Below are 25,255 nucleotides of genomic sequence, written 5' to 3'. Positions count from 1 at the left end.
ACAATCCTACATCGGAAATCCATTCGGTTGTTTAACAAATTACATTTCAAAATATAAGCTTTCTTATGTGAACTTCACAGCGTCTAAATTAACAGTGATTAAACATTACGTCTGAATCTGGCTAAAAGCTTAACACAGAGCTCGCCTTCCATGCATGATAAGTATCGCAACAGCTAGCAATATAGTGTTTATTCAATATAATTATTTGACCAACCAAAGCCTGTCTGTAATCGTAACCCTGAATCTGACAAGAAGAATCTTGTCTGGAATTTGATTTGCTCGTGTATGGAGAAACAGCCAACATTACATGAAAGACTGTTAATGTTGCACAAAATGACTCAGACATAACTGTGCATCTTGTTGATGTGTGTGTTTTACCTGAACACTGACATCATGCTTTCAGGCAGCATTTATACCCATGGGTAAGCTAGTAAATTGTGTTTCCTATTAATAGTTTGAAATATTCAGTCTCGGTATATATTTTCGGTATTATCTTGAATTGATAATCAATTATTGATAAATATTTAAAGGGTGTTGGTACGAGAATGTTGTAAAATTTATTATAAATAAATGATTTAATACAGACTATAAAAACAATCAAATTAAAATAATATACCTTTTTACTCCAAGTACAACAGATCTGATATCAGAAATCTATTAAGATATCATTTTACCAGAAGAAATATGACGAACTAATTCGTTTGTTTTTTGACCGCATCATTCATAAATAACAATTATCAAATCAGTTAGTTTACTGTCTGTTTGATAAATTCAAATATTCCTTGGCGTGCAGTTGAACTTCCACAGTTTTCCTGACATAAATTTTTAACTTTCACTGCATGGGGTGAGTTAAGGCTGGTTTCCACCTTTCAACTTACGCGTTTTTTATACGCACGTACACGTACGGAAAACTGCCTGGTACGGTACCACTGCCTGGTACGCATTTGATTAAAAAGTACCAAAATATTCCATTATATAGTTTAGCTAAAACCGTCTTCAGCCATCTTGAAACTACCACTGCGAAATCACTGCATCCATGACTAATCGCTGTCGCTGATATTCAAGAATCAACACTTAATCATACCATTTAGGGGTGGATTACATGGAGCGGGATAGCATGTTTGCCGAACAAACGATTACATGAGTGATTTCAGTATGATATTTTGGCGAACATTTTTTGAAATCAATTGCGTAAATGTCTTAATAATTTCAATCCTTCCTGGGTTTTATAATATTATATTCATTCTTGTGCTTTTAGGCCAGTTTAATTTGCGGGCCTGAAACGACTACATGCAAACCTCTACCCCGGCAAGTTAGCAGGGGCGTGGCAAACGAGCTAGGATTGCAGAGGGTGTCACGTAATATTGACCCACTTTTGGTAATGGAAAATGAAAATTTGGTTTATGACATGGGTGTAGGAGATTGGTCAACTTTTCTATGAGTATCACGAGCCTTAAATATTCATAAATACTGAAACAAATGTTGTTGTATATTTGATCAATTTGCTTACAAATAAAAAAGCAATTTGACCAACTTTTTTTTTATCATGTTGAATTATCAGGGGGTGCCACACCCCTCACACTGACCTCCCTCCCCAATCGCCACGCCCATATCGGCAAGCCGAGCTAACCCGCTTGACACAACCTCAGCTCGAGCTGACCCGGCTGCATGTAACCGAAACGTTTGAATTGACTATAATAAACTATAGGGAACGTGCCAGCCTCGCCCATGCAATCAGCCCTTTACATCATGACGCGGGTTCACATCACTATGCATGGACCTATTCGAAGTAGAGCAAGAGGCCTATTGCGAGATACACAAAAACGAGGCTAGTCAGGTTTTCGACTGCAAAAATTCCAGAATAATTTGTTTACTTCTAAATTTTGATTGAAGGAACTTCGTCTTTTGTATCTTGTGACATAAAATAAATGATTTTGATATTCGAAAAAAAATCTGATTATAGCCTGACTACACCAAGAAATTGTACTTCGCCACAAGCTTCTTTCTCCTTTTTCAAAAGGTTTATGTACTTTATCTGCCAGAGGAGCTTTAAAAAATTGCTTTAGAATATAAAAATAGAATGCTAAAAACTTCTGATAAAAGTGTGCTTGACAAAACAGGAAACTAATTTTAAAAGTAAAGATATCCATGATTCATTACTCATTCCAGCTAGTTTAGATCAGGTAAATCATTGACCTAAACCTTCCTTGTTATTCACTTCACTCAAGTCTCTGACTAAATGAAGAAAGATGAACAAAAATATCCTTCTCATTTTATAGCTTCGTTTGCCTGGCTACGAAAATATTTTCCTTTAGATTTTAATTTCTAATGAAAGAAATCATATTTTCTTATATAAGGACATAAACACCTTTAACTTTCAGGAAAATAACATAAACAATTGAAAATATATTCCTTCAGACACAGCGTAATTTTTTTCGTCTGTTTCAGTGACTTTTTTTACTCAAAGCGGAAAAATATGTAATAATGATCCAGGTTAATTATAGAAGGATTTTTCGTTCATCGTCTTCCGTTAGGAACAGTAAAGCAAATAAAGAGGGCTATTATACTGAATTCCTGTGTGTAGAATAAACTGAACCCTTAACAAGTAAGAGGCTGGATATTTATGTACGCTTATCACAAGTACACAAAGGAAGTATGTGAATTAATCGATCTCACACACAGGTTATAAAAACACACAGCAGGAAAATCTCTTGGATACAAAATATATTTAAAAAATATTTTTGTACTAATATTACACAGTTCAAACGTTTTCAAAGACGTATTCCGTGTTAAATCCGTTGACTATGTTAAAGTTAATTGGCTTTTTTTTAGAAAAATATATATATCAGACAATTTCCGTGCGTTTCGCCGTTAAAACAAGAAATTCCATGCTCAACAATTTACATCACGAAAGGAAAAACTAAAAAACGTTTCAACGATTTCCGTGGTTTTCGCATTTCAGGACGTTCCATAGCTGAACGTTTTGATTTACGCGTGGTTTTCGCATTCAAACAAGAAATCGGATTCTAAACTACTTACATCAAGAAAGGAAATCTTAGAAATACTTTTCAATGTTATGAATTTTTAAATATTTGTTCCCATTTCTGTCAACGAACAAAAGAGAACGCGTTGATGGAAGAAAGAAAGGAGGTGGATAAGACGGAAATACCCTGCTTAAAATATCACCAAGGTATCTGGAAGCTATGATTCTGCCTTCCGAGACTTTAACAAAATATATCCATTCACCAACGAAAATAGCGATCAAATCAGAATCGATATAAACAGCCCCGTAAAAGAGTCCAATAGTAAGTTCATGCAAATTTTGCACATCATTTGGGAAAGTAATAGAAAGTAAACAAATATTAGACGATCTACCGCTTCCAAAGAACACTGCATTGCGAGTCGTTTTTGTACCAAATAAAGACCACCAACGAATATCCGGTAGATTCAACTCTCCGGTTGAACGTACTATCCACGTGTTGCCACATTTTATTTCCCACAATTCATAACCCGAAATGAAATCAGACAATAATAACATAACAGCACAACCATCAGAACTTATTGCAACAGAAGGGTCAGAAAACTTACATAACGGCGTTTCTTGATAACACAGTTTTTCGTTACAAATTCTTAAAATAGAAAGTTTCCGATCGCCGTATAGATCAAAAGAACTCCATTTTTAAACGCAAGGACACGTTCAAAATTTACAATAGAGTCTTCATGTTGACTTCCTAAGATATTTTCACTCCTAGGTTCAGAACGATATTTAACAACCAGACGTTCACAGACCAACCAAAGATACGACTCTGACCACCAACATGCTAATGCTCGTTGTTCCAGTGCAACAGTTTGCAATGTTTCCCCACTATCGACACTTCTTATTGAAAGAAGGCAATTATTAAAACAACACGCGACATACAAAGTGTCTGGAGATAGTGCACGACAATCTATTTCGGCATTGTAAACAAAAGTAGCATCAGTCCATTCGAGAAGAGATTGGAAGGATAAAACACTGAGTATTTTGGGAAATCCTAAAGATAAAAGGAAACTCGTCCCATCTAATTTCGAAATGTAATTGACACGAGTATCACAAGGCAAAAATCCAATCTCAAACACGTCAACGATCTTTTGATTTATGAAATCGTACACTACCAAAGCTAAATCATTTTTGAAATCATTTGTAAATGCTACACACTTTCTGTTTTTCCACACAAAAACTTTTGAACAATATTTATTGGAAATTATAACTTTCTCACCAGATGGCAAACAGATGTAATTCATTTTCATTTTAACACTCGAGTCGGAAAACAAATGAGGCGCGGAAAACATCTGAAAGGAATCATTACTACACAAATTCTGGTCAACACGAATATTCTTGTTATCAGTCTTTTCCAAAGTTTCAGAATTCAAGAAGTTCATGTAATCTAAGACTGGGGAAACAGTCCTGAAACCATACCCTGGCCAAAGAAGAGTGTTATCTGATAATGGGGAACCACATCGTCTCTCATCCTTAGGCCAAAGTAGAATGTACGAGTTACAATTACTAAACAAACAATAAGAATGCTCATCATACCCATTCTCAACTTCAACCAATATATTCTTGCTTTTTACATCCCACACTTTGATTGACGTTTCCTCTAATGTGACAAGTTTCATTCCACATGAAGAAAATGAACAGTGATTGATGTCATCGGGGGCGTGCGTAATGAAGGGGACCTCTTTCTTTTCTTTAATATTGATGCAGAACCGGATTGAATCGTATAAAAAATACGAAGAGTCTGGAGAAAAAGCAGAGAATTGGCAAAAAGGTCTTTTAACAGTAAATTGTGCCTCAAAGATAGTTGTAAGATCTGGTATTTTAAGCATTTGAACTTTTCCCTGAAGCACATGTACGCAAGCAAACATCGTATTGTCCGGTGACACAATAAAATCAAAAAGAAGTGAACTGTCTGGAACCACAGCTTCGGTGACAATGCTTATATTAGAATTGCTTTCAGTTTTCACATATTCTATCCAAATCTCATTTGTCGCAGCCAAGATATTCCTAGCTGCACTTTTGGAATTGAAGGCATCTTGTGAAAAATCAAAGTATCCATTAGCGAGTGCTTGCAAATATGCGTAACAACGATCTTTTTCATAAGTCCCAGAGCTAACTTGTACCATTTCGGATAAACAAACGTGTTGAATGAGGCCCCAATAAATATCTTTGGAAAGTTTAGAACGGTACGAACAAAGAATTCGCCTGAAAAAATAACTGTTTAGGTGATAAAAAATTTTAGTTTCAAGAAGTTTATACCAACATGCACCAACCAATGAAATTCCTCTACCTCGCCTGTATCGACCAAATATTTAAAACCATTTTCTAAAGCATACTTACTCTCGGGTGAAATTTGAAATTCTAAAACAGACTTCAAAGCATCAATTTCGCAGAAGTGTTTCTTACAAGCACCCCAGAGACGTCTATTCCCGTCATCAACATCTGCAACGAATGCATGTTCTTCATAACCGTTCAATGTCAGCCAATCCAATAATGACTTATGATAAACAGTCAGACACCCATCGTAAACTGGAAGAATCTCTGACATTATGTCAAAAACCGCTTTACGTATTTTAAATTCGTCTTCAGAGAGACCGATGCATGTGAAAAGAACTTTTATTGGGAGGGGTTCCTTAGAAACGGCAACGACATTGATGAAACTGTTTAAGAGACATGAGGTATCTTGCTTGAAATGTTGGAGGCCTATGTCTAAACGTTTGAACTGCTTTTCGTAATATCCCGAAATACCGTTGGAGATGTAATCACTTAGGTCGGGTTCAATTCCCACGCCCTTTTCTTTCAATTCACTGACCAAGTAATAAGCGTACAAAAACGATCCCTCGCACTTTGACATAACTGACCTTATACTATAATCATCACGATTAGGTAAACTATGACGAACGAAAAGCTCCATGTCGTGGTCGTGATCTTTGTCATCAGGAAGGATTTCCCACGGGTGAAGATGTTCAAGAATCTTTCGTACTTGTAGCTCTGGTCGACTGGAAATGAATATCTTAATCCAATCTGGCAGTTCACAAAATCTCTCAGATATCAACTCCAAAAATTCGCTTTTCTTGTCACTTTTGCTCTCGTCCAAAGCATCAACGATGATCAACATTGGATCGTGTCTGTCAAGGGCATGGAGCGGGTCGTTCAAAAGAACACGAAATGCGTCTGACAGCGAGTCACGAGAATGTTCACGACGAAGAATCTCTGATAGTTTATCACGAAATCCTTCAACAGTATCACACATTTGACTGGCAAGGGACTGGAGGATTCTCTGAGGATTGCTGGAATCAGAATTTCGAAAGTCACAGAAATGGTGAGCTGCGAGTTGACCACGTTCTCTAAAAAGCTCGGAAAGCTTTCCAGACAAAACACTTTTTCCAACACCTGGACCGGCAGTTAAGATCAAGACCCTTGATTCTTCACTCCCAAACCAATTTGAAAGTTTATCAAACAACCACTTTCTAGTGTCATCTTGAAATTTTGTACAGAGGTCACGAATCTTTCCAGCAAAGTTAAATTTAGCCAGTTGCTCGACACGCGAGGGATGAACATTTTCAACTGTCTTTCTAAGTTTGACTACTTCACTTTCAACATCGTTTAATTTTGACATAAAATCATCCTCTTGTTGTTTCCACTCTTTTAATCTTTCAATATAACTTTCTTCTTCAGGACTAAGAGGAGCCACCTTTAATTCATCAATAGCATATTGAGGAATTCCCAAGTTGACTAACGGAACAGAAATTTCTTGCCACAATGTTTCAAACGTTACGTCGTCCAAACCAGCAGTCGGAATATGACCATAGACTTCATTTCTAAACATTTTGACTCTTAAAATATTTGCAGATATAGAAGTATCGCTGACTGGAGGCATCACATTCCATCCGGTGGCTGGTGCGGACAATCCACAAATATTTCGGAGCAGGACAGTCAATAGGGTAATATCAAAGTTCTTTGAATCTGGTGAACCAGATCTTGGAAAGAGTAGCTCCCATTGCGAGGCTTTAATTACACTGTATCGTATTCTCTGTAAGGTCTTCTTGTTTGCATTCAATACGGAAGCTAAGGTGGAAGGTGGATGCACCGCATGCAAAGCATTTCTCAAAACATCTCCACCTTTATCTACCAACAAATGACATACTCTGGAATAATTAGCTTTGTCTTTCAATGGATCCATTGTTGTCTTTAAATATTAACTTCACAATCCTCTAAACCAGAAAAACAACCTGTCAGGGTAATGATTCTTATAATATTGTTGTTATACAAAGGTTGTACATGGTTTATCAATTATAAGCTTTTTAAAGTGATATAAACAAGTAAAAAGCATTTTCACTTGGATTTGCGTCTCGTGAAAATATGGAGATCTAACTCATTTTCACTAATCAACTAGCCTGGGCACAGACGCAACGCTCCCTCATAAATTACGTCAGTGCACAGGCTACTAATCTACTGGAGATTTGGTAGTGAATAGGAAAAATGAAATATAGTGAAATATTAAACGAGGATCTGGCAAATGTTCAGAAGTAGTTCACAGACCATCTCCTAACCTTGAATAAGAAGAAATCTAAATTCATGCTAATTTGTGGCCACTTAAATCTTGTTTTGGTGTTTCCATCGGTATCAATGGGACAATGTTGATCGGGTAGATACTACATTTAAATACCTTGGAATTACAATCAACCAAAACGTTTAAACATAAGCGGGTCAAAGTGTAATTCGAAACGTATTCTGGAGAAGACACACGGCATTCGAACAATTGCAAAGGGCTTATCGATCAGCGATTGTGCGTGATGAGGATGCAGGTTCTCCATGGATGATGAACTGGGATGGAATTCCTAGTTTTTTTTGCCTAAATAACACACAGAATGTGCCAATGCGAAGTCTAATTTTACTCGAGACATGCATACACTGATCAATTTCAATACCTATGCTCTAGTAACACTCTGTTGTCTAGATGACATTGGTGTAGGGAGTTGATTAATAGAGGCCATTGTATTAAATAAACGAACGTTTTTCGCCGATATTTAACAAAAGAGATGGACAAGGCACGTCTAGCTGATCCACATAGATCACGTAAAACTGTACTAGCTGTAGGGAGCGACATTAAACTGATCTTTTACTATAGATCACGTAAAACTGTACTAGCTGTAGGCAGCTACATTAAACGTAACTTTTACTATAGATCACGTAAAACTGTACTAGCTGTAGGGAGCGACATTAAACTGATCTTTTACTATAGATCACGTAAAACTGTACTAGCTGTAGGCAGCTACATTAAACGTAACTTTTACTATAGATCACGTAAAACTGTACTAGCTGTAGGGAGCTTCATTAAACTGATCTTTTACTATAGATCACGTAAAACTGTACCAGCTGTAGGGAGCGACATTAAACTGATCTTTTACTATAGATCACGTAAAACTGTACTAGCTGTAGGGAGCTACATTAAACGTAACTTTTACTATAGATCACGTAAAACTGTACTAGCTGTAGGGAGCTACATTAAACTGATCTTTTACTATAGATCACGTAAAACTGTACTAGCTGTAGGAGCGACATTAAACTGATCTTTTACTATAGATCACGTAAAACTGTACTAGCTGTAGGGAGCTACATTAAACGTAACTTTTACTATAGATCACGTAAAACTGTACTAGCTGTAGGGAACTACATTAAACTGATCTTTTACTATAGATCACGTAAAACTGTACTAGCTGTAGGGAGCGACATTAAACTGATCTTTTACTATAGATCACGTAAAACTGTACTAGCTGTAAGGAGCTACATTAAACTGATCTTTTACTATAGATCACGTAAAACTGTACTAGCTGTAGGGAGCTACATTAAACGTAACTTTTACTATAGATCACGTAAAACTGTACTAGCTGTAAGGAGCGACATTAAACTGATCTTTTACTATAGATCACGTAAAACTGTACTAGCTGTAGGCAGCTACATTAAACGTAACTTTTACTATAGATCACGTAAAACTGTACTAGCTGTAGGGAACTACATTAAACGTAACTTTTACTATAGATCACGTAAAACTGTACTAGCTGTAGGGAACTACATTAAACTGATCTTTTACTATAGATCACGTAAAACTGTACTAGCTGTAGGGAGCGACATTAAACTGATCTTTTACTATAGATCACGTAAAACTGTACTAGCTGTAAGGAGCTACATTAAACTGATCTTTTACTATAGATCACGTAAAACTGTACTAGCTGTAGGGAGCTACATTAAACGTAACTTTTACTATACATCACGTAAAACTGTACTAGCTGTAGGGAGCGACATTAAACTGATCTTTTACTACAGATCACGTAAAACTGTACTAGCTGTAGGGAGCTACATTAAACGGATCTTTTACTATAGATCACGTAAAACTGTACTAGCTGTAGGGAGCTACATTAAACGTAACTTTTACTATAGATATATCCTATGCTATATGATACTACACTATTAACATTTACATAACCATTCCTTTATTAACAATACATATAACAAATTACGATCATAACACTATATATTTGTGCATACTGTATAAATGACTGTTTACTTATATGGTTGGTATACTCAACCATGCGTTAACCTAAATTCGGCAACAGTCGTTAATATTTTTTGTGCAAAATATTAGGCAGTTGGTGAGCCCCACTTAATAAAAAGCGAGTTTAAGATGCACCAAATCTACGACGCGGACGTGGCATGAAAATTGCTACTAGTGTGAGGAAACCAGTATTATAGATAATATAGATAGAGCCTCTCACCACTGTATTATTTCATATGCTCTACAGCAGATTATATCATTTCTATGTACTAGAGTGCAACCAGGATTGAGAAAAATGAATCCACCACTAATTAAGCGATCTACAATCCTGGTCAAAACATTGACGACACTCAGTGTCAATTGCCACTACAGTCGGTAGTCACGGAATATATTTCAAAATTCTCCCCCTTTCCCCCACAAATCAATGTTGGGTGATGTGTCAGAACTCATTCAAGTATTCAGCATGGGCTCAACATTGATTAGGGGGGCGAGGGGGGAAGTCGAGACAGAAATGTTGATGTTTTGCATAAAAAACTACAAATCGGTGCAGTCAATGGTTTTGGCCAGGATTGTAGGTATGGCCTTGGCTAGTTTAGGCCTAGGTTATAATTATGTCGTATTTTGGTCGCATCGAATGCAATTTGAACAAATGCAATTCGAACAATAAAAAATGAGATGATAATGAAGCTTAATGACGTTAATCATCTCATCTATTGGTTGAATTGCATTAGACGCGACATATAACCCAGGCCTTAAATGGTTTTGGAAGAAACATGCTCTAAAAAACAAAACTTGTAATGTAAATTCAAGATATTTTAATAGAAGACAATTTGCAGTGATATTTCTAATCTATTTCAAAGTCATTCTGAAACCATTGTGAATATTTACAAGCTTGCTCTCATTATGTTTTATACAGAGACACAGGACATAATATTAATACTATGAAAAGACCGCAAGTTCTTTCGAAGCTTCCAGTCAGGCTTTCTGTATTCTATATGAAGTTTCAAGAAGATGACGGTGTGTCAGGAGTCCCTGTTCACTATCATTTACACTGAGGTTGTCAAAAAGGTTATTCAACCAAACACTCGACTAAATGTTTAGAAATGAGACTTTTCAATGGATTTGAATATTCAAACATACAAGTAGTTTTAAAATACTTTTCAGTTTTGCCAGTGAATGAACTGTTCCAACCCAGACAGCTGAATTGATAAATGATTGGTTATGAATTCTACAAAAGTACTAGCTTGTAAATCAAATTCATGTTCAAATAAGTGGCCTTGATGTAAATTCAAATAAGTGCTTAGTTTTAATTGGACTCTCCAGGACCCTTCAATTTTCAACATGATGACTCAAATGAAAATGTAGTAATAATAGCTACTACCAATATATATTATTATTTATAATTAATATATCAAGAAAATCTATATTCCTCAGTATGACAACATTTTCCCATGACATTCTCAGAAGTAAATAAATGTTGCTATAAAACTTGATATTTTGACTTCTCAAACATCTTGAATACTGGACAGAAAACTTGTAAATATAAGTACATAGCTAATATTAGTGAAACTAACTAGTGAAATTACTAAGGGTGAAGCTGAGTGAAACATCTGAAAAACCATGTCATTAATTTGTAATAACATAGCTGAGTTTCTCATTTGGATATTACTAAAGTTAGAATGGTATTAAAATTAATAATGATCATGAAATTTTGATTTGATCAAGACAGAAGTGTGTTGTTGCTGTGCAAAATGTAAATATTTTCAAAACTGATGCAATAATCTAGCAAACAAGCAGAACTAATTCCTTTTTAATTTATTTAACAACCTAATACTGCAGGCTATATAGTTACTGTACATGTCTGAATATAAATACATACACTAATTATGAATGCATCAATTCACAATTGCACAATTAATTCCTCTCATGATTGCTCTCATATTTGTATTTTTTATATTTATTAGTTAAACTCCCTTTCCCTAGAACAGATATTCACACATTCCTAACTCTGGGGAAATACTGTAGATTAAAACTGTGTAATCCATCAATGGCAGAGTTTAAACTGTTTAAATCTACATCACAATTTGAACATAGTGATCAGGCAACTTTTTACATGCTTATTATATCTCTGTCCAATTTGGATAAATATTATTAAACTTTATAGAAAACGTCACCCCTCTTACATTCTCTCTGGCACACCTGAGACTCTGCGGTTATGAGCAGCATTTACACTCCAGTGTCGAAACTTGTTTTCCTATGTCTACCCAACAGAAAAGCAGACATATTGGGCATAAACTAAATCATTACTTAATATTACATTGCTCTTACATGAAACACAATATGAATGATGTGTCTTTTTGGAACATTTTGTGCAAAAACATGTGAAGGTTTGGGGGCAGCAATTTGGTGCTTTCTTATGTATTATTTGACCAACCAAAGTCCACAGGTCTGTAATCATAACAATATAACTTTGAATTTGACAAGAAGACCATTGTCTTTATTTCAATTTCCTCATGTATGAAGAAAAAACAAACATTACATGACACACAGTTACACAAAATGACTGAGTCATAACTATGCTTCATGTGTGGGTGATCACAAGATGATAAACATTAAACAGTTCATCAAGTGTTGCTAATATATTGTTTTTTCTATTAAAAGTTTGAAATATTTATTATGAATTGATAATGACTTATTGATAAATATTTAATGTTGTAGTTACCAGTATATATTACAGTACCAACTACCAAGTCTGTGGGGGAATATTGCAAAATTTAATACCAAATTGCACAAATAAATATACACTATAAAAACAATCAAAACAAAGTAATACCTTTTTATTCCAAGTACGACATATCTGATATCAGAAATCCATTAAACGATGATTTTACCAGAAGAAATATCAGGATTTATTTGGTATTTTTATCACAAAGATATTCCAGTGTTTGGATGAGCGAGTTTTGATTTTTCACCACAAAAATCACGTGACTGTCTGTGAAACAATTCAAGTATTCCTTGGCGTGCATAGGAAATTCCTCAGTTTTCCTGACATTTCAACCTTACGGGGGGTGAGTTAGTGTTCAGTGTTTAAGGATTAATTAGTCTTAGTATTAAGATTACCTTTGTTAATTGTTATTATTATTTATTTAAAAGAATTCACAGTCTGTGATTGGCTAATAGCCATGTGTGAAATCGTCATATCCAACGTGTGACGTCATAACGTGTGATACGACTTTTTTTAGTGTGATAAATAGTCGTATCCCATGTTTGACGTCACACGAATGGCGAAGACATCAACACAATGGCTTCCTCAAGTGAAAGGTTCGGCAACTTTGAGGAATACATGTTCGTTCTTTTAAATAAATAATAAAACATTTATTGAATTCGGTTTTCACATGATATGAAGAATTATCAAGTCTCAGTTTGTCATTATCAACCTCAGCCTTCGGCTTCGGTTGATAATGACAAACTTCGGCTTGATAATTCTTCATATCATGTTCAACCTCATTCAATAATTGCTAAGTATTGCTGATTGTCCCGGAAATATTTGTTCAACTTAAATATGATATACAAACAACATTTTTTTCTCCTGCGCATTAAATCACAAACTGAGTAGAGCCGCCAAGCAAACCAATAATTTCAAGAATTGCTTTTCATGTTTCAAATCTAAATACCATGAAAGCAAAGACAACAATTTTATCAAAGTTATAGAGCTTCTCAACGTTTTGACCAGGAAAGTAGCAGTGATGCCAGGAAGTATTTATTGCCTATTTTACGTAGTTGTGATTATGAACCACATTTGATGCAAAGTTGTTGGGTGAAATATTCAGGAAGCAACTAATTCCCTGCAGATGAAAATCAAACCGTAGTTTAAATTACAGGTATTTGTTGCCTCAGAGGTTGAGGATTACCAGCGCGTGTTTCTCAACTACACGTAGTCTAAGCTTGATTTATTTAGCGAGGAAGGTTTCGCTTATCGATTAGAGCTGCAAGTTCGTATAGAGGTCAAGGCGATAATGATCGACTAACCATTTTAATTTTTTGTAATTCAGTGTATTTACATTTATATTATTTATTTATTTTTGGGCAACAAAACGCATTGTGTTTTTCTGTGACGAGTCCGTTGTCCAAGTTCTCAACCAGAAGACGTCAAAATGTCCGAAGATAATGGATTTACTCCGACCGATTGTTCTTTGTATTTTAAAACACAACTTTACATTTACGGCCAGGCGTGTACGCGGATTTGACAATGGCATTGCTGACTCGCTCTCTCGTTTTCAGATGGACCGCTTCAAACAATTAGCGCCACTGGCGTCTCCTCTGCCCTGTGTCATCCCAGTATCCATGATCCAAACTTAAAAGACCGTGTTTATGAACTTATTCAGCATTCATGGGCACCGTCAACCAAACAAACATACGCCGCCGGCGTAAAACAATTCATTTCATTCTGCCTTGCAAAAGGTATCGTGACACCCTGTTCACCTTTACTGCCTGCGACTGAACTTACCCTGCTCTACTTTGTCGGCCATCCATCGAAATCTGTTTCATATTCAACTGTTAAAACATACTTAGCTAGCGTGTCTTACCTCCACGTAATTTTTCAAATCCCATTCGACATGGGGAGCATGCAATTATTAGAGAAAAGTCTGAAAGGTCTGAAGCGCCTCAAGGGTGAAAAATTGCGGGATCGACGGCCTATCACTGTGACCGAGCTCTAGTCCCTTCATTCTGCCCTACATCCTCAGTTTACAAACTGTTTAGACAATGTGATGCTTTGGGCCGCCTTCACTCTGGCCTTTTTTGGTTTCTTGCGCTGTAGTGAATTCACGTGTAATTCTCCATTTGATCCCGAGTGCCACCTATCATCCCGCAATGACATAATTTTCCATGCACCCAAATATCCTCCACGCGGAATATTATGATGTCTTGATCAAGCGTTCCAAAACCGACCCTTTTCGTCGTGGATGTCGTTTAACAATTGGCTCATCGTAATGTCAAATCATCGAAGGGTTTGGATAATGAGGAAAGGGAAAACATGATTTTCAATTAACCGCTTTTTATCGCTCTGTGAAATAATATTTCGCGCGCAAAATTTTTGCAAACCTATCCGCAAGAAACGATCATTTAATTGACAACAATTGAATGAATTTTACGTCATTTAATTGAACCACCCAGCGCGTGCGTTTTCAATGAAAATGATTTTGTCGTGAATCAAGCTAAAAACTAACAGTAATGATATGTGATGATCACTAAACGGCAACAAACCCAGGGGCGTAGAAAGCATCCAGTGATTGGGGGTACCGCTTCCAATGACTCTGCCCGGTTCGAGCTTGAAAACATATCTACTCCAGTCATCGTCTGGCCAAACAACTCGTCCACTGTTCCAATTTACATCAGCTGTCCCACTTACACGTGTAACCCTAACATCGCATCTACGTCATCTACTTCAAGGGCAAGGACTAGCCGAAAAACTCTACGCCTCTCATAGTTTCAGGATCGGAGCTGCTACAGCTGCGGGCTCAGCCGCGGCCTAACCTCTTGGCTCATCAAAACGCTAGGACGTTGGTCTTCAGACTGTTACAAGAGATACATTAGAACTCCAAAGGACGTCTTAGCTTCCGTTCCATAAAAACTATTAACTTCAAGTACCAAACATTGAAAATTTTGTTTAATATCTACCTTTAAAACTCAAACATTATGCTTCCTTGCTGTATAGTCTGTATAATACCAGTCTCCTATTTGTGTGTATGTAGATCCTTCCTGCAAACTCAGCCTGTCGTATGTTTGTTCTGTCATGCAACCACGGCAACTGCACGAATATCTTCAATCTGTTTGTTCAAGGACGCACATACACACAATTGCTGGCCACCTTGCAAGATTGTGTCTTAAAGACATTTTCGGGTGGACCCTCTCCGCTGTCGAAAGACAGGACTATAATTCGGCCTACTTCCCGTGGCGGAAATGGCATTCTGCACTTTGTGAAGACCGCCATTAATGGCAGGAAGTGCTGTCCTTCTGGACAACACCTCACCACGTGAAGTGCATTTGTACAGGTTATTCTGGTCGAAAACGCGAACTGATGACCTGACCTAGAGACTCGATGGGTCAGTCAGACAATATTTGGGTCGCGAGGTGACTGACCTGGACAGGGGTCCGCCTGTTCCCCTGTTATCTAGAGGTTCACCTGTTCCTCTAGAAAAACCGATAGTTTTTGCATGCTCTGTCGGGTTTCTCAGTATAACTAATGGTTGTCCCTAGATCATCAGGTCTCAACTCACTGAACAACATGCACAGAGCTGGCTCACACCCTCTGCGAATTAGAGGTCCTCGTGTTCCTCTAGGAAAAACTTAGGTTAATTAGAGCCTCTAGACCTTTTTTCGAGCGCTTCCTGCCTAATTTATATGGCACAAAAATGTCTCATTGTGTTGTTGCTTTTCAAAATCCTTATAAAGAATCTTAACATATAAACTACATTAAACGTATTATACATGTTTATGGTTTAACCTGAAATACACGACATTTTTCATTTTTTATGTTGTAGCTTTTTAGGAAAGTAATGTAGAATGTATGATTATAAGTACGTAATAGCAAGAAAATTCTACAACAATAATTATGTCAGTAGATAATTGGGTTGAAAATATTAAAACGATCAAAAACAATTAATAAAAAGTCGCTGACTTAATAAAAATAAACATAATGTAATTATTATATTTATCACATTGTATCCCCAAGCATCCGCAATTTTTTCCCACAGACAGCGGGAACATCTTTGTTGGTAGAGCACATCTTTAAATTTAGCATTCATCCGCCAATCGCTCACTTAGCTGAGCCGCCTTGCGAGGGCCAGTTAACTCAATTAAGACTGGAACGCTAGCTCTCTCACTTTCCCACTCACTTTCCCTCATTAATGAGTGAAACCAAAATAGCGGATCATGGTTAATTACTAACAAAATGCGTCTTCACTTCTTGAATGGCTCTTTGCATTATGTAATCGAGAAACTATACAGACCAAAACATAAGTCTCCCATCTTCGATGAAATACTGCCATAGTATTTCTAGAATATGAAATTTCCGCTTTGCCTTTGGCTTTTGCCTTCGACTTCAAGCCTGCATGTCTTGATCTGTATCACTATCAGACATTGCTTATATAGTGCGATAGAATGTCTTCCCGAGTAAAACTAAAACAACGCTGTTCACAATCCTACATCTGAAACCATGTTTCAGTGGGTTTAACATAATTACATTTCAAAATAAGCTTTCTTATGTGAACTTCACAGCGTCTAAATTAACAGTGACTAAACATTACGTCTACATCTGGCTAAAAACTTAACAAAAAGCTCGCCTTCCATGCACGATAAGTATCGCAACAGCTAGCAATCTAGTGTTTATTCAACATATTTGACCAACCAAAGCCTGTCTGCAATCGTAACCGTGAATCTGACAAGAGGTATCTTGTCCACAATTTGATTTGCTCATGAGATGTAAAGAGAAACAGCCAACATTACATGGCCGGCACATTGTGAGAATTAAGTGTTATATAGTGTTACACAAAATGACTCAACTCAGACGAAGCTATCGATCAGCTATGCATCATGCTGATGAATGTGTGTGTGATGTATTCATTATTAAAATATCTAAGATTCTAAATGTTAAACAGTTCATCTAATCTTGCTAATATATTGTATTATTTATTAATAGTTTGAAATATTCTCGGTATACATTTTCGGTTTGATCTTGAATTGATAATCAATTATTGATAAATATTTTAGGGTGTAGCCGTAAGAACGAGAATGCAGAAAAATTTAATATAAAATGATTCAATATTACACAATAAAAACAATCAAAACAAAGTAATACCTTTTTATTCCAAGTACAACAGAGCGCGGATATCAGGAATCTATTAAAAGATCGTTTTACCAAAAGAAATATGACGAACTAATTCGTTTGTTTTTTGATCACATAATTCATAAATAACAATTATCAAACCAGTGACAGTTTACTGTCTGTGGAAGAAATTCAAGTATTCCTTGGCGTCAATGTGAAATTACTCAGTTTTCCTGACTGTTCGAAGGTCGGGGCGGGCGAGCAAGCGAGGTTAATAAAGTTTATTATATGGCATAAGGCATGTATTTACAGTTGAAACAAACAAGAAATGTATGAATTCGTATTAGTTGCCTGGTACGCATTTGATAAAAAAGCATCAAAATATTGCATTATATAGCTTAGCTAAAACCGTCTGGAGCCATCTTACTAATTTGAATAGCAATTAAATATGCCTTTCAGAATTAATTTGTGCCATTTTCTTTCTAAATTTAATACAGAAATAATACGAATGAACGCAGCATATACGTATGTTTCCCGTGGCTGGGTCATTGCGATGTCAGAAGCAGTTCAAAAAATTTTCTCTTAAACATAACAGTTTCAACAAAATGACGAGCTGCTTTTTTATTTTCACATCGTTTGTTTTTTCCAGGCTTACAATTAATGCAAACTGGATCGTTCTACAAACACATCTTTGTCCACACCGTCCATTCCCGTTACAACGACAGCATCGAGTCATATTAAGCTACAAGCAACTACAATACTTACTTACGTGGTGTACCTACAAGCTAATTTACTTAATATTTGCTTTAAGCAAAAAGATAAAATATTTTAAAATGTTTATATATTGCATTTATATGGAGTATAGAAAAACATACGTGGTAAATTATATCGTGCATGTGCATGACAGATACTTTTATCTTGCAACTTCACGGTTATGCAATAATATAAATAATATATTTGAGAAATAGGAAGTTACCAATGCGAAATCACTGCAACCATCGCTGATATACAAGAATCAACATTTAATCATACCAATTAGGGGCTGATTGCATGGACCGGGAATCCGGGATAGCACGTTTGCCCAGCAAACGATTACATGAGTGATTTCAATACATTACCAGAAATTTGGGACATTTTGCGTCCGCGTTCGTGGGCAGCGTCCGCTTCTTGACCAAAGGAATTGGTGAAAATTTCATAAAATGGCTCGATGGTATAATTATGCAATTATAATTATGCTTCAAATGTATATGGCCGGATGCTTAACACACTGCAGAATCATGAAATTTCAAACGCTGTGGGAACCGTGGCGGTAAAAAATACGAAGATATTTATGAGTTATATCGGTAGCTATATCACAACCAAAGACATTTCCAACTCCGAACTTTGCATCGTCCAAAAGGAAAGTGGTGTATTTGACCAGATTGTAGAGCTTGTTTACCGATATTACTATGGTTTATATAGCCGAATCATTCAAATTGGACTTGTATATAAATCGCACTCAGGAACCTAGAGGATTTGCTAGTGAGTGAATATTTTTTCTTATAACTCTTCCTTTCTTAGCGATTTACAGAATTCGAACTCCGAACCAAGAAAAAAACACACATACGCAGCGTAATTTAAAGTTTTGTGATTAAGCCATATTGTTTCGCATGAAATTTGGCCGCCATGTTTGTTTTTATCCGAATGCAAGACGCCATCTTGTCCCAAATTTCTGGTAATGATGATATTTTAGTGAAATTTTTGAAATCAATTGTGTCTCGTTTAGCCTTAATAATTTCAATCCTTCCTGGGTTTTATAGTATTATATTCATTCTTGTGATTTTAGGCCAGTTTAATTTGCGCGCCTAAAACGATTACATGCAAACTTCTACCCCGGCAACTTAGCAGGGGCGTGGCAAACGAGCTAGGATTCGAGGGGGTGTCACGTAATATTGTCCCACTTTTGATAATGGAAAATTAAAATTTGTGTATGACATGGGTGTAGGAGATTTGTCAACTTTTGTATCACAAGCATTAAATATTCATGAATAATGAAACAAATGTTGTTGTATATTTGATCAATTTGCTTACAAGTAACAAAGCAATTTGACCAACGTTTTTTTATCATGCTGAATTATCAGGGGGTGTCACACCCCTCGCACTAACCCCCTCCCCAATTGCCACGCCCATATCGGCAAGCCGAGCTGAACCGCTTGACACAACCACAGCTGACCCGGTTTCATGTAAGCGAAACGTTTGAATTGACTATAATAAACTATAGGGAACGGGCCAGCCTCGCCCATGCAATCCACCCCTTACATCATGACGCGGGTTCACATCACTATGCATGGACCTATTAGAAGTAGAGCAAGAGGCCTATTGCGAGATACACAAAAACGAGGCTAGTCAGGTTTTCTACTGTAAAAATTCCAGAATAATTTGTTTATTTCTAAATTTTGATTGCAGGAAAGTTCGTGTTTTGTATCTTGTGATGTAAAATAAATATGATTTTGATATTCGAAAAAAAAGATCTGATTATAGCCTGACTACACCAAGAAATTCGAGAGCTTCGCCACAGGCTTCTTGCTCTCTTTCCAATAGGTTCATGTACTTTATCTTTCAGAGGAGCTTCAAAAAACTGCTTTAAAATATAAAAATGGAATGCTAAAAACTTCTGATAAAAGTTTGCCTGACAAAACAGGAAACTAATTCTAAAAGTAAAGATATTCATGATTCATCACTCATTCCAGCTATTTTAGATCAAGAAGTAATTGACCTAAACCTTCCTTGTTATTCATTTCACTCAAGTCTCTGACTAAAGTAATAAAGATGAACAAAAATATCCTTCATTTTATAGCTTCGTTTGCCTGGGTACGAAAATATTTTCCTTTAGATTTTAATTTCTAATGGAAGAAATCATATTTTCCTATTTAGGGCAATAAACAATTGAAAAATGTATTCAGAAAAAGGCGTAATTTTTTATGTTTTTTTCAGAGCCTTTTTTTAATCAAAGCGGAAAAACATGTAATAATGATCCATGTTAATTATAGAAGGATTTTTCGTTCATCGTCTAACGTTAGGAGCAGTAAAGCAAGTAAAGAGGGCTATTATACTAAATTCCTGTGTGTAGAATAAACTGAACGCTTAACAAGTAAGAGGCTGAATATTCATGTACGCTTATCACAAGTACACAAAGGAAGTATGTGAATTAATGGATCTCACACGCAGGTTACAAACACACAGCAGGAAAATCTCTAGGATACAAAATATATTTTAAAAATATTTTTGTATTAATATTACACAGTTCAAACGTTTTCAGAGATGAATTCCCTGTTCGTTAAATCCGTTGACTATGTTAAAGTTAATTGGCTTTTTTTAAAATATATTTCAGACAATATGCGTGCGTTTCGCCGTTAAAACAAGAAATTCCATGCTCAACAATTTACATCACAAAAGGAAAAACTAAAAAAACGTTTCAACGATTTCCGTGGTTTTTGCATTTCAGGACGTTCCATAGCTGAACGTTTTGATTTACGCGTGGTTTTCTCATTTAAACAAGAAATCGGATTCTAAACTACTTACATCAAGAAAGGAAATCTTAGAAATACTTTTCAATATTATGAATTTTGAAATATTTGTTGCCATTTCTATCAACGAACAGAAGGCAACGCGTTAATGGAAGAAAGAAAGGAGGTGGATGAGGACAAAATATATTGCCAGAAAAGAAAAGATCACGAAAGTGTCTGGAAGCTATAATTCTGCCTTCCGACACCTTAACAAAATGTATCCATTCACGGGTGAAAATAGCGATCAAATCAGAATCGATATAAGCAGCCATTCTAAACTTTTCAATAGGAAGGTTATGAAAATTTTGCACATCATTTGGAAAAGTAATAGAAAGTAAACGAATATTAGACGATGCATCTCCTGTCAAGAACACTGCATTGCGAGTCGTTTTTGTACCAAATAAAGACCACCAAAGAATATCCTGTAGATTCAACTTTCCGGTTGAACGAACCACCCACCTGTTGCCACATTCTATTTCCAAGAATTGATAATCTGACCTAGAATCCAACAATAACATAAGCACACCCGTCAGAACTTATTGCGACAGAAGGGTCAGTAAACCTACATAACGGCGTTTCTTGATAACACAGTTCTTCGTTACAAATTCTTAAAATAGAAAGTTTCCGATCGCCGTAAATCGCAAGGACTCCATTTTTAAATGCAAGGACACGTTCAAAATTTACAATAGATTCTTCATGTGGACTTCCCAAGATATTTTCGCTCCTAGGCTCATAGGGATATTTAACAACCAGACCTTCACAGACCAACCAAAGGTACGACTCTGACCACCAACATGCTAATGCTCGTTGTTTCAGTGCAACAGTTTGCAATGATTTCCCACTATCAACACTTCTTATTGAAAGAAGGCAATTTTCAAAACAACACGCTACATACAAGGTGTCTGGAGAGAGTGCACGATAATCTATTTGGGCATTGTCAACGAAAGTAGCATCAGGCCATTCGAGAAGAGATTTGAAGGATAAAACACTGAGTACTTTGGGAAATCCTAAACATAAAATGAAACTCGTCCCATCTAATTTCGAGATGTAATTGACACGAGTATCACAAGGCAAAAATCCAATCTCAAGCACGTCAACGATCTTTTGATTTATGACATCGTACACTGCCAAAGCTAAATCATTTTCAAAATCATTTACGAATGCAACACACCATTTTTTTTTCCACGAAAATACTTTTGAACAATATTTATTGGAAAAAAGAACTATCTGACCAGATGGCAAACAGATATAATTCATTTTCACTCTAACATTCAAGTCGAAATGCAAATAAGGCGGGGAAAACACTTGAAAGGAATCATTACTACACAAATTCTGGTCAACATGAATATTCTTGTTATCAATCTTTTTCAAAGTTTCAGAATTCAAGACGTTCATGTAATCTACGACAGAGGAAACATACCTCACTTCATAATCTGCCAAAAGAAGAATGTACGAGTTACAATTACTAAACAAACAATACGACCACGCACCATACACAGTCTCAACTTCAACCAATATCTCCTTCCTTTTTACATCCCACACTTTGATTGACGCTTGCTCTAATGTGACAAGTTTCATTCCACATGAAGAAAATGAACAGAAACTGATGACCGGGCCGTGCGCAATGAAGGGGACCTCTTTCTTTTCTTTAATATTGATGCAGAACCGGATTGAATTGTATAAACAATACGAAGAGTCTGGAGAAAAGGCACAGAATTGGAAAAGAGGTTCTATAATAGTAATTTGTGCCTCAAAGATAGTTGTAAGATCTGGTATTTTGAGCATTTGAACTTTTCGCTCATGCGGATGTATGCAAGCAAACATCGTATTGTCCGGTGACACAATAAATTCAAATTTGTATGGAACCACAGCTTCGGGGACAATGCTTAAATTAGAATTCCTTTCAGTTCTCACATATTCTATCCAAATCTCATTTGTCGCACCCAAGATATTCCTAGCTACACTTTTGGAATTGACGGCACCTTGTGAAAAATCAAAGTATCCATTAGCGAGTGCTTGCAAATATGTGTAACTATCTTTTTCATAAGTCAAAACTATTCCTCTCTCAGACCTAACTTCTACCATTTCGGAGAAACAAAGGTGTTGCATGATGCCATAATAAATATCTTTGGAAAGTTTAGAACGGTACGTGACAAGAATTTGCCTGAAAAAAGAACTGTTCAGGTGATAAAAAAATTTTAGTTTCAAGACGTTTATACCAACATGCACCAACCAATGAAATTCCTCTACCTCGCCTGCATCGACCAAATATTTCCAACCATTTTTTAAAGCGTACCTATTCTCAGCTGAAATTTGGAATTCTAAAACTGACTTCAAAGCATCTATTTCGCAGAATTGTTTCTTACAAGAACGCCAGAGACGTCTATTGCCGTCTGAAACATCTGCAACGAATGCATGTTCTTCATAACCGTTCAATGTCAGCCAATCCCATAATGACTTATGATAAACTGTCAGACACCCATCGTAAACTGGAAGAATTTCGGACATTATGTCAAGAACCGCTTTACGTATTTTAAATTCGTCTTCAGAGAGACCCATGCATGTGAAAAGAACTTTTATTGGGAGGGGTTCCTTAGAAACGGCAACGACATTGATGAAACTGTTTAAAAGACATGAGGTATCTTGCTTGAAATGTTGGAGGCCTATGTCTAAACGTTTGAACTGCTTTTTGTAATATCCCGAAATACCGTTGGAGATGTAATCACTTCGGTCGGGTTCAATTCCCGCGCCCTTTTCTCTCAATTCACTGACCAAGTAATAAGCGTACAAAAACGATCCCTGACACTTTGAAATAACTGACCTTATACTTTTATCATCAAGATTAGGTAAACTATGACGAACGAAAAGCTCTATGTCGTGGTTGTGATCTTTGTCATCAGGACGGATTTCCCACGGGTGAAAATGTTCAAGAATCTTTCGCACTTGTAGCTCTGGTCGACTTGAAATGAATATTTTAATCCAAACTGGCAGTTCGCAAAATCTCTCAGATATCAACTCCAAAATTCGCTTTTCTCGTCAGTTTTGCTCTCGTCCAAAGCATCAACGATGATCAACATTGGATCGTGTCTGTTAAGGGCATGGAGGGGGTCGTTTAAAAGAACACGAAATGCGTCTGACAGCGAGTCACGAGAATGTTCACGACGAAGAATTTCAGTCAGTTTATCACGAAATCCTTCAACATTATCACACATTTGACTGGCAAGAGACTGAAGGATTCTCTGAGCATTGCTGTAATCAGAATTTCGAAAATCACAGAAATGGTGAGCTGCGAGTTGACCACGTTCTCTAAAAAGCTCGCAAAGCTTTGCAGACAAAACACTTTTTCCAACGCCTGGACCTGCAGTTAAGATCAAGACCCTGGATTCTTTACTCTCAAACCAATTTGAAAGTTTATCAAACAACCACTTTCTGCTGCCATCTTGAAATTTTCTACAAAGGTCACGAATCTTTCCAGTGAAGTTAAATTTAGCCAGTTGCTCGACAGGCGAGGGATGAACATTTTCAACTGTCTTTCTAAGTTTGATTACTTCACATTCAACATCGTTTAATTTTGATATAAAATCATCCTCTTTTTCTTTCCACTCTTTTAATCTTTGAATATAACTTTCTTCTTCAGGACTAAGAGGAGCCACCTTTAATTCATCAATATCATTTTGAGGAATTCCCAAGTTGACTAACGGAACAGAAATTTTTTGCCACAATGTTTCAAACTTTATTTCTTTCAAACTAGCAGTCGAGATATGACTATAGGCTTCATTTCTAAGCATTTTTACTCGTACAATATTTGCAGATATAGAAGTGTCGCTGACAGGAGGCATCACGTTCCATCCGGTTGCTGGTGCAGACAATCCACAAATATTTCGGAGCAGGACAGTCAACAGGGTAATATCAAAGTTTTTTGAATCTGGTGTACCAGATGTTGGAAAGAGTAGATACCATTGCGAGGCGTTAATTACACCGTATCGTATTGTCTGCAAGGTCTTCTTGTTGGCATTCAAAACGGAAGCTAAGGTGGAAGGTGGATGTACCGCATGCAAAGCATTTCTCAAAGCATTTGTAGCTTTATCTACCAACAAATGACATACCCTGAAATAATTAGCTTTGTCTTTCAATGGATCCATTGTTGTCTTTAAATAGTAACTTCACAATCCCCTATAAAAGTAAACCAGAAAACAAACTGTCATGCAGGATGATAATGCTTATGACACTGTTGTACAAATGTTGTTGTAAACAAATGTTGTGTACAAATGTTGTTGTCATATAAACGCGTT

At 36.4% G+C, this 25,255-nt stretch overlaps 1 protein-coding gene across 3 annotated transcripts in view; it reads right to left on the bottom strand.

The window, feature by feature from the left end:
* Nucleotides 1-4,986: 4,986 nt before the first annotated feature.
* The window catches only part of LOC114534839, a 41,569-nt gene continuing 21,300 nt past the window's right edge, over nt 4,987-25,255 (bottom strand). Inside the window, exons 1-3 of one of the 3 annotated variants that reach the window (XM_028556312.1) lie at nt 12,427-12,631; nt 5,378-7,251; nt 4,987-5,254 (exon numbers count right to left, since the gene is read on the bottom strand). In XM_028556312.1, the coding sequence (XP_028412113.1) occupies nt 5,010-5,254; nt 5,378-7,220 (2,088 nt within the window). In that variant the 5' untranslated portion in view covers nt 7,221-7,251; nt 12,427-12,631 and the 3' untranslated portion in view covers nt 4,987-5,009. Of the gene's footprint in view, nt 5,255-5,377; nt 7,252-12,426; nt 12,632-25,255 lie in introns of those variants that run through there. The other 2 variants (XM_028556311.1, XM_028556313.1) reach the window with 2 other exon arrangements.

This window comes from Dendronephthya gigantea, unplaced genomic scaffold (genome assembly GCF_004324835.1).
Source record: "Dendronephthya gigantea isolate DGI-Jeju-01 unplaced genomic scaffold, DenGig_1.0 000107F, whole genome shotgun sequence".
Taxonomy (NCBI): domain Eukaryota; kingdom Metazoa; phylum Cnidaria; class Anthozoa; order Malacalcyonacea; family Nephtheidae; genus Dendronephthya; species Dendronephthya gigantea.
This window is presented reverse-complemented; position numbering and strand designations above follow the sequence as displayed.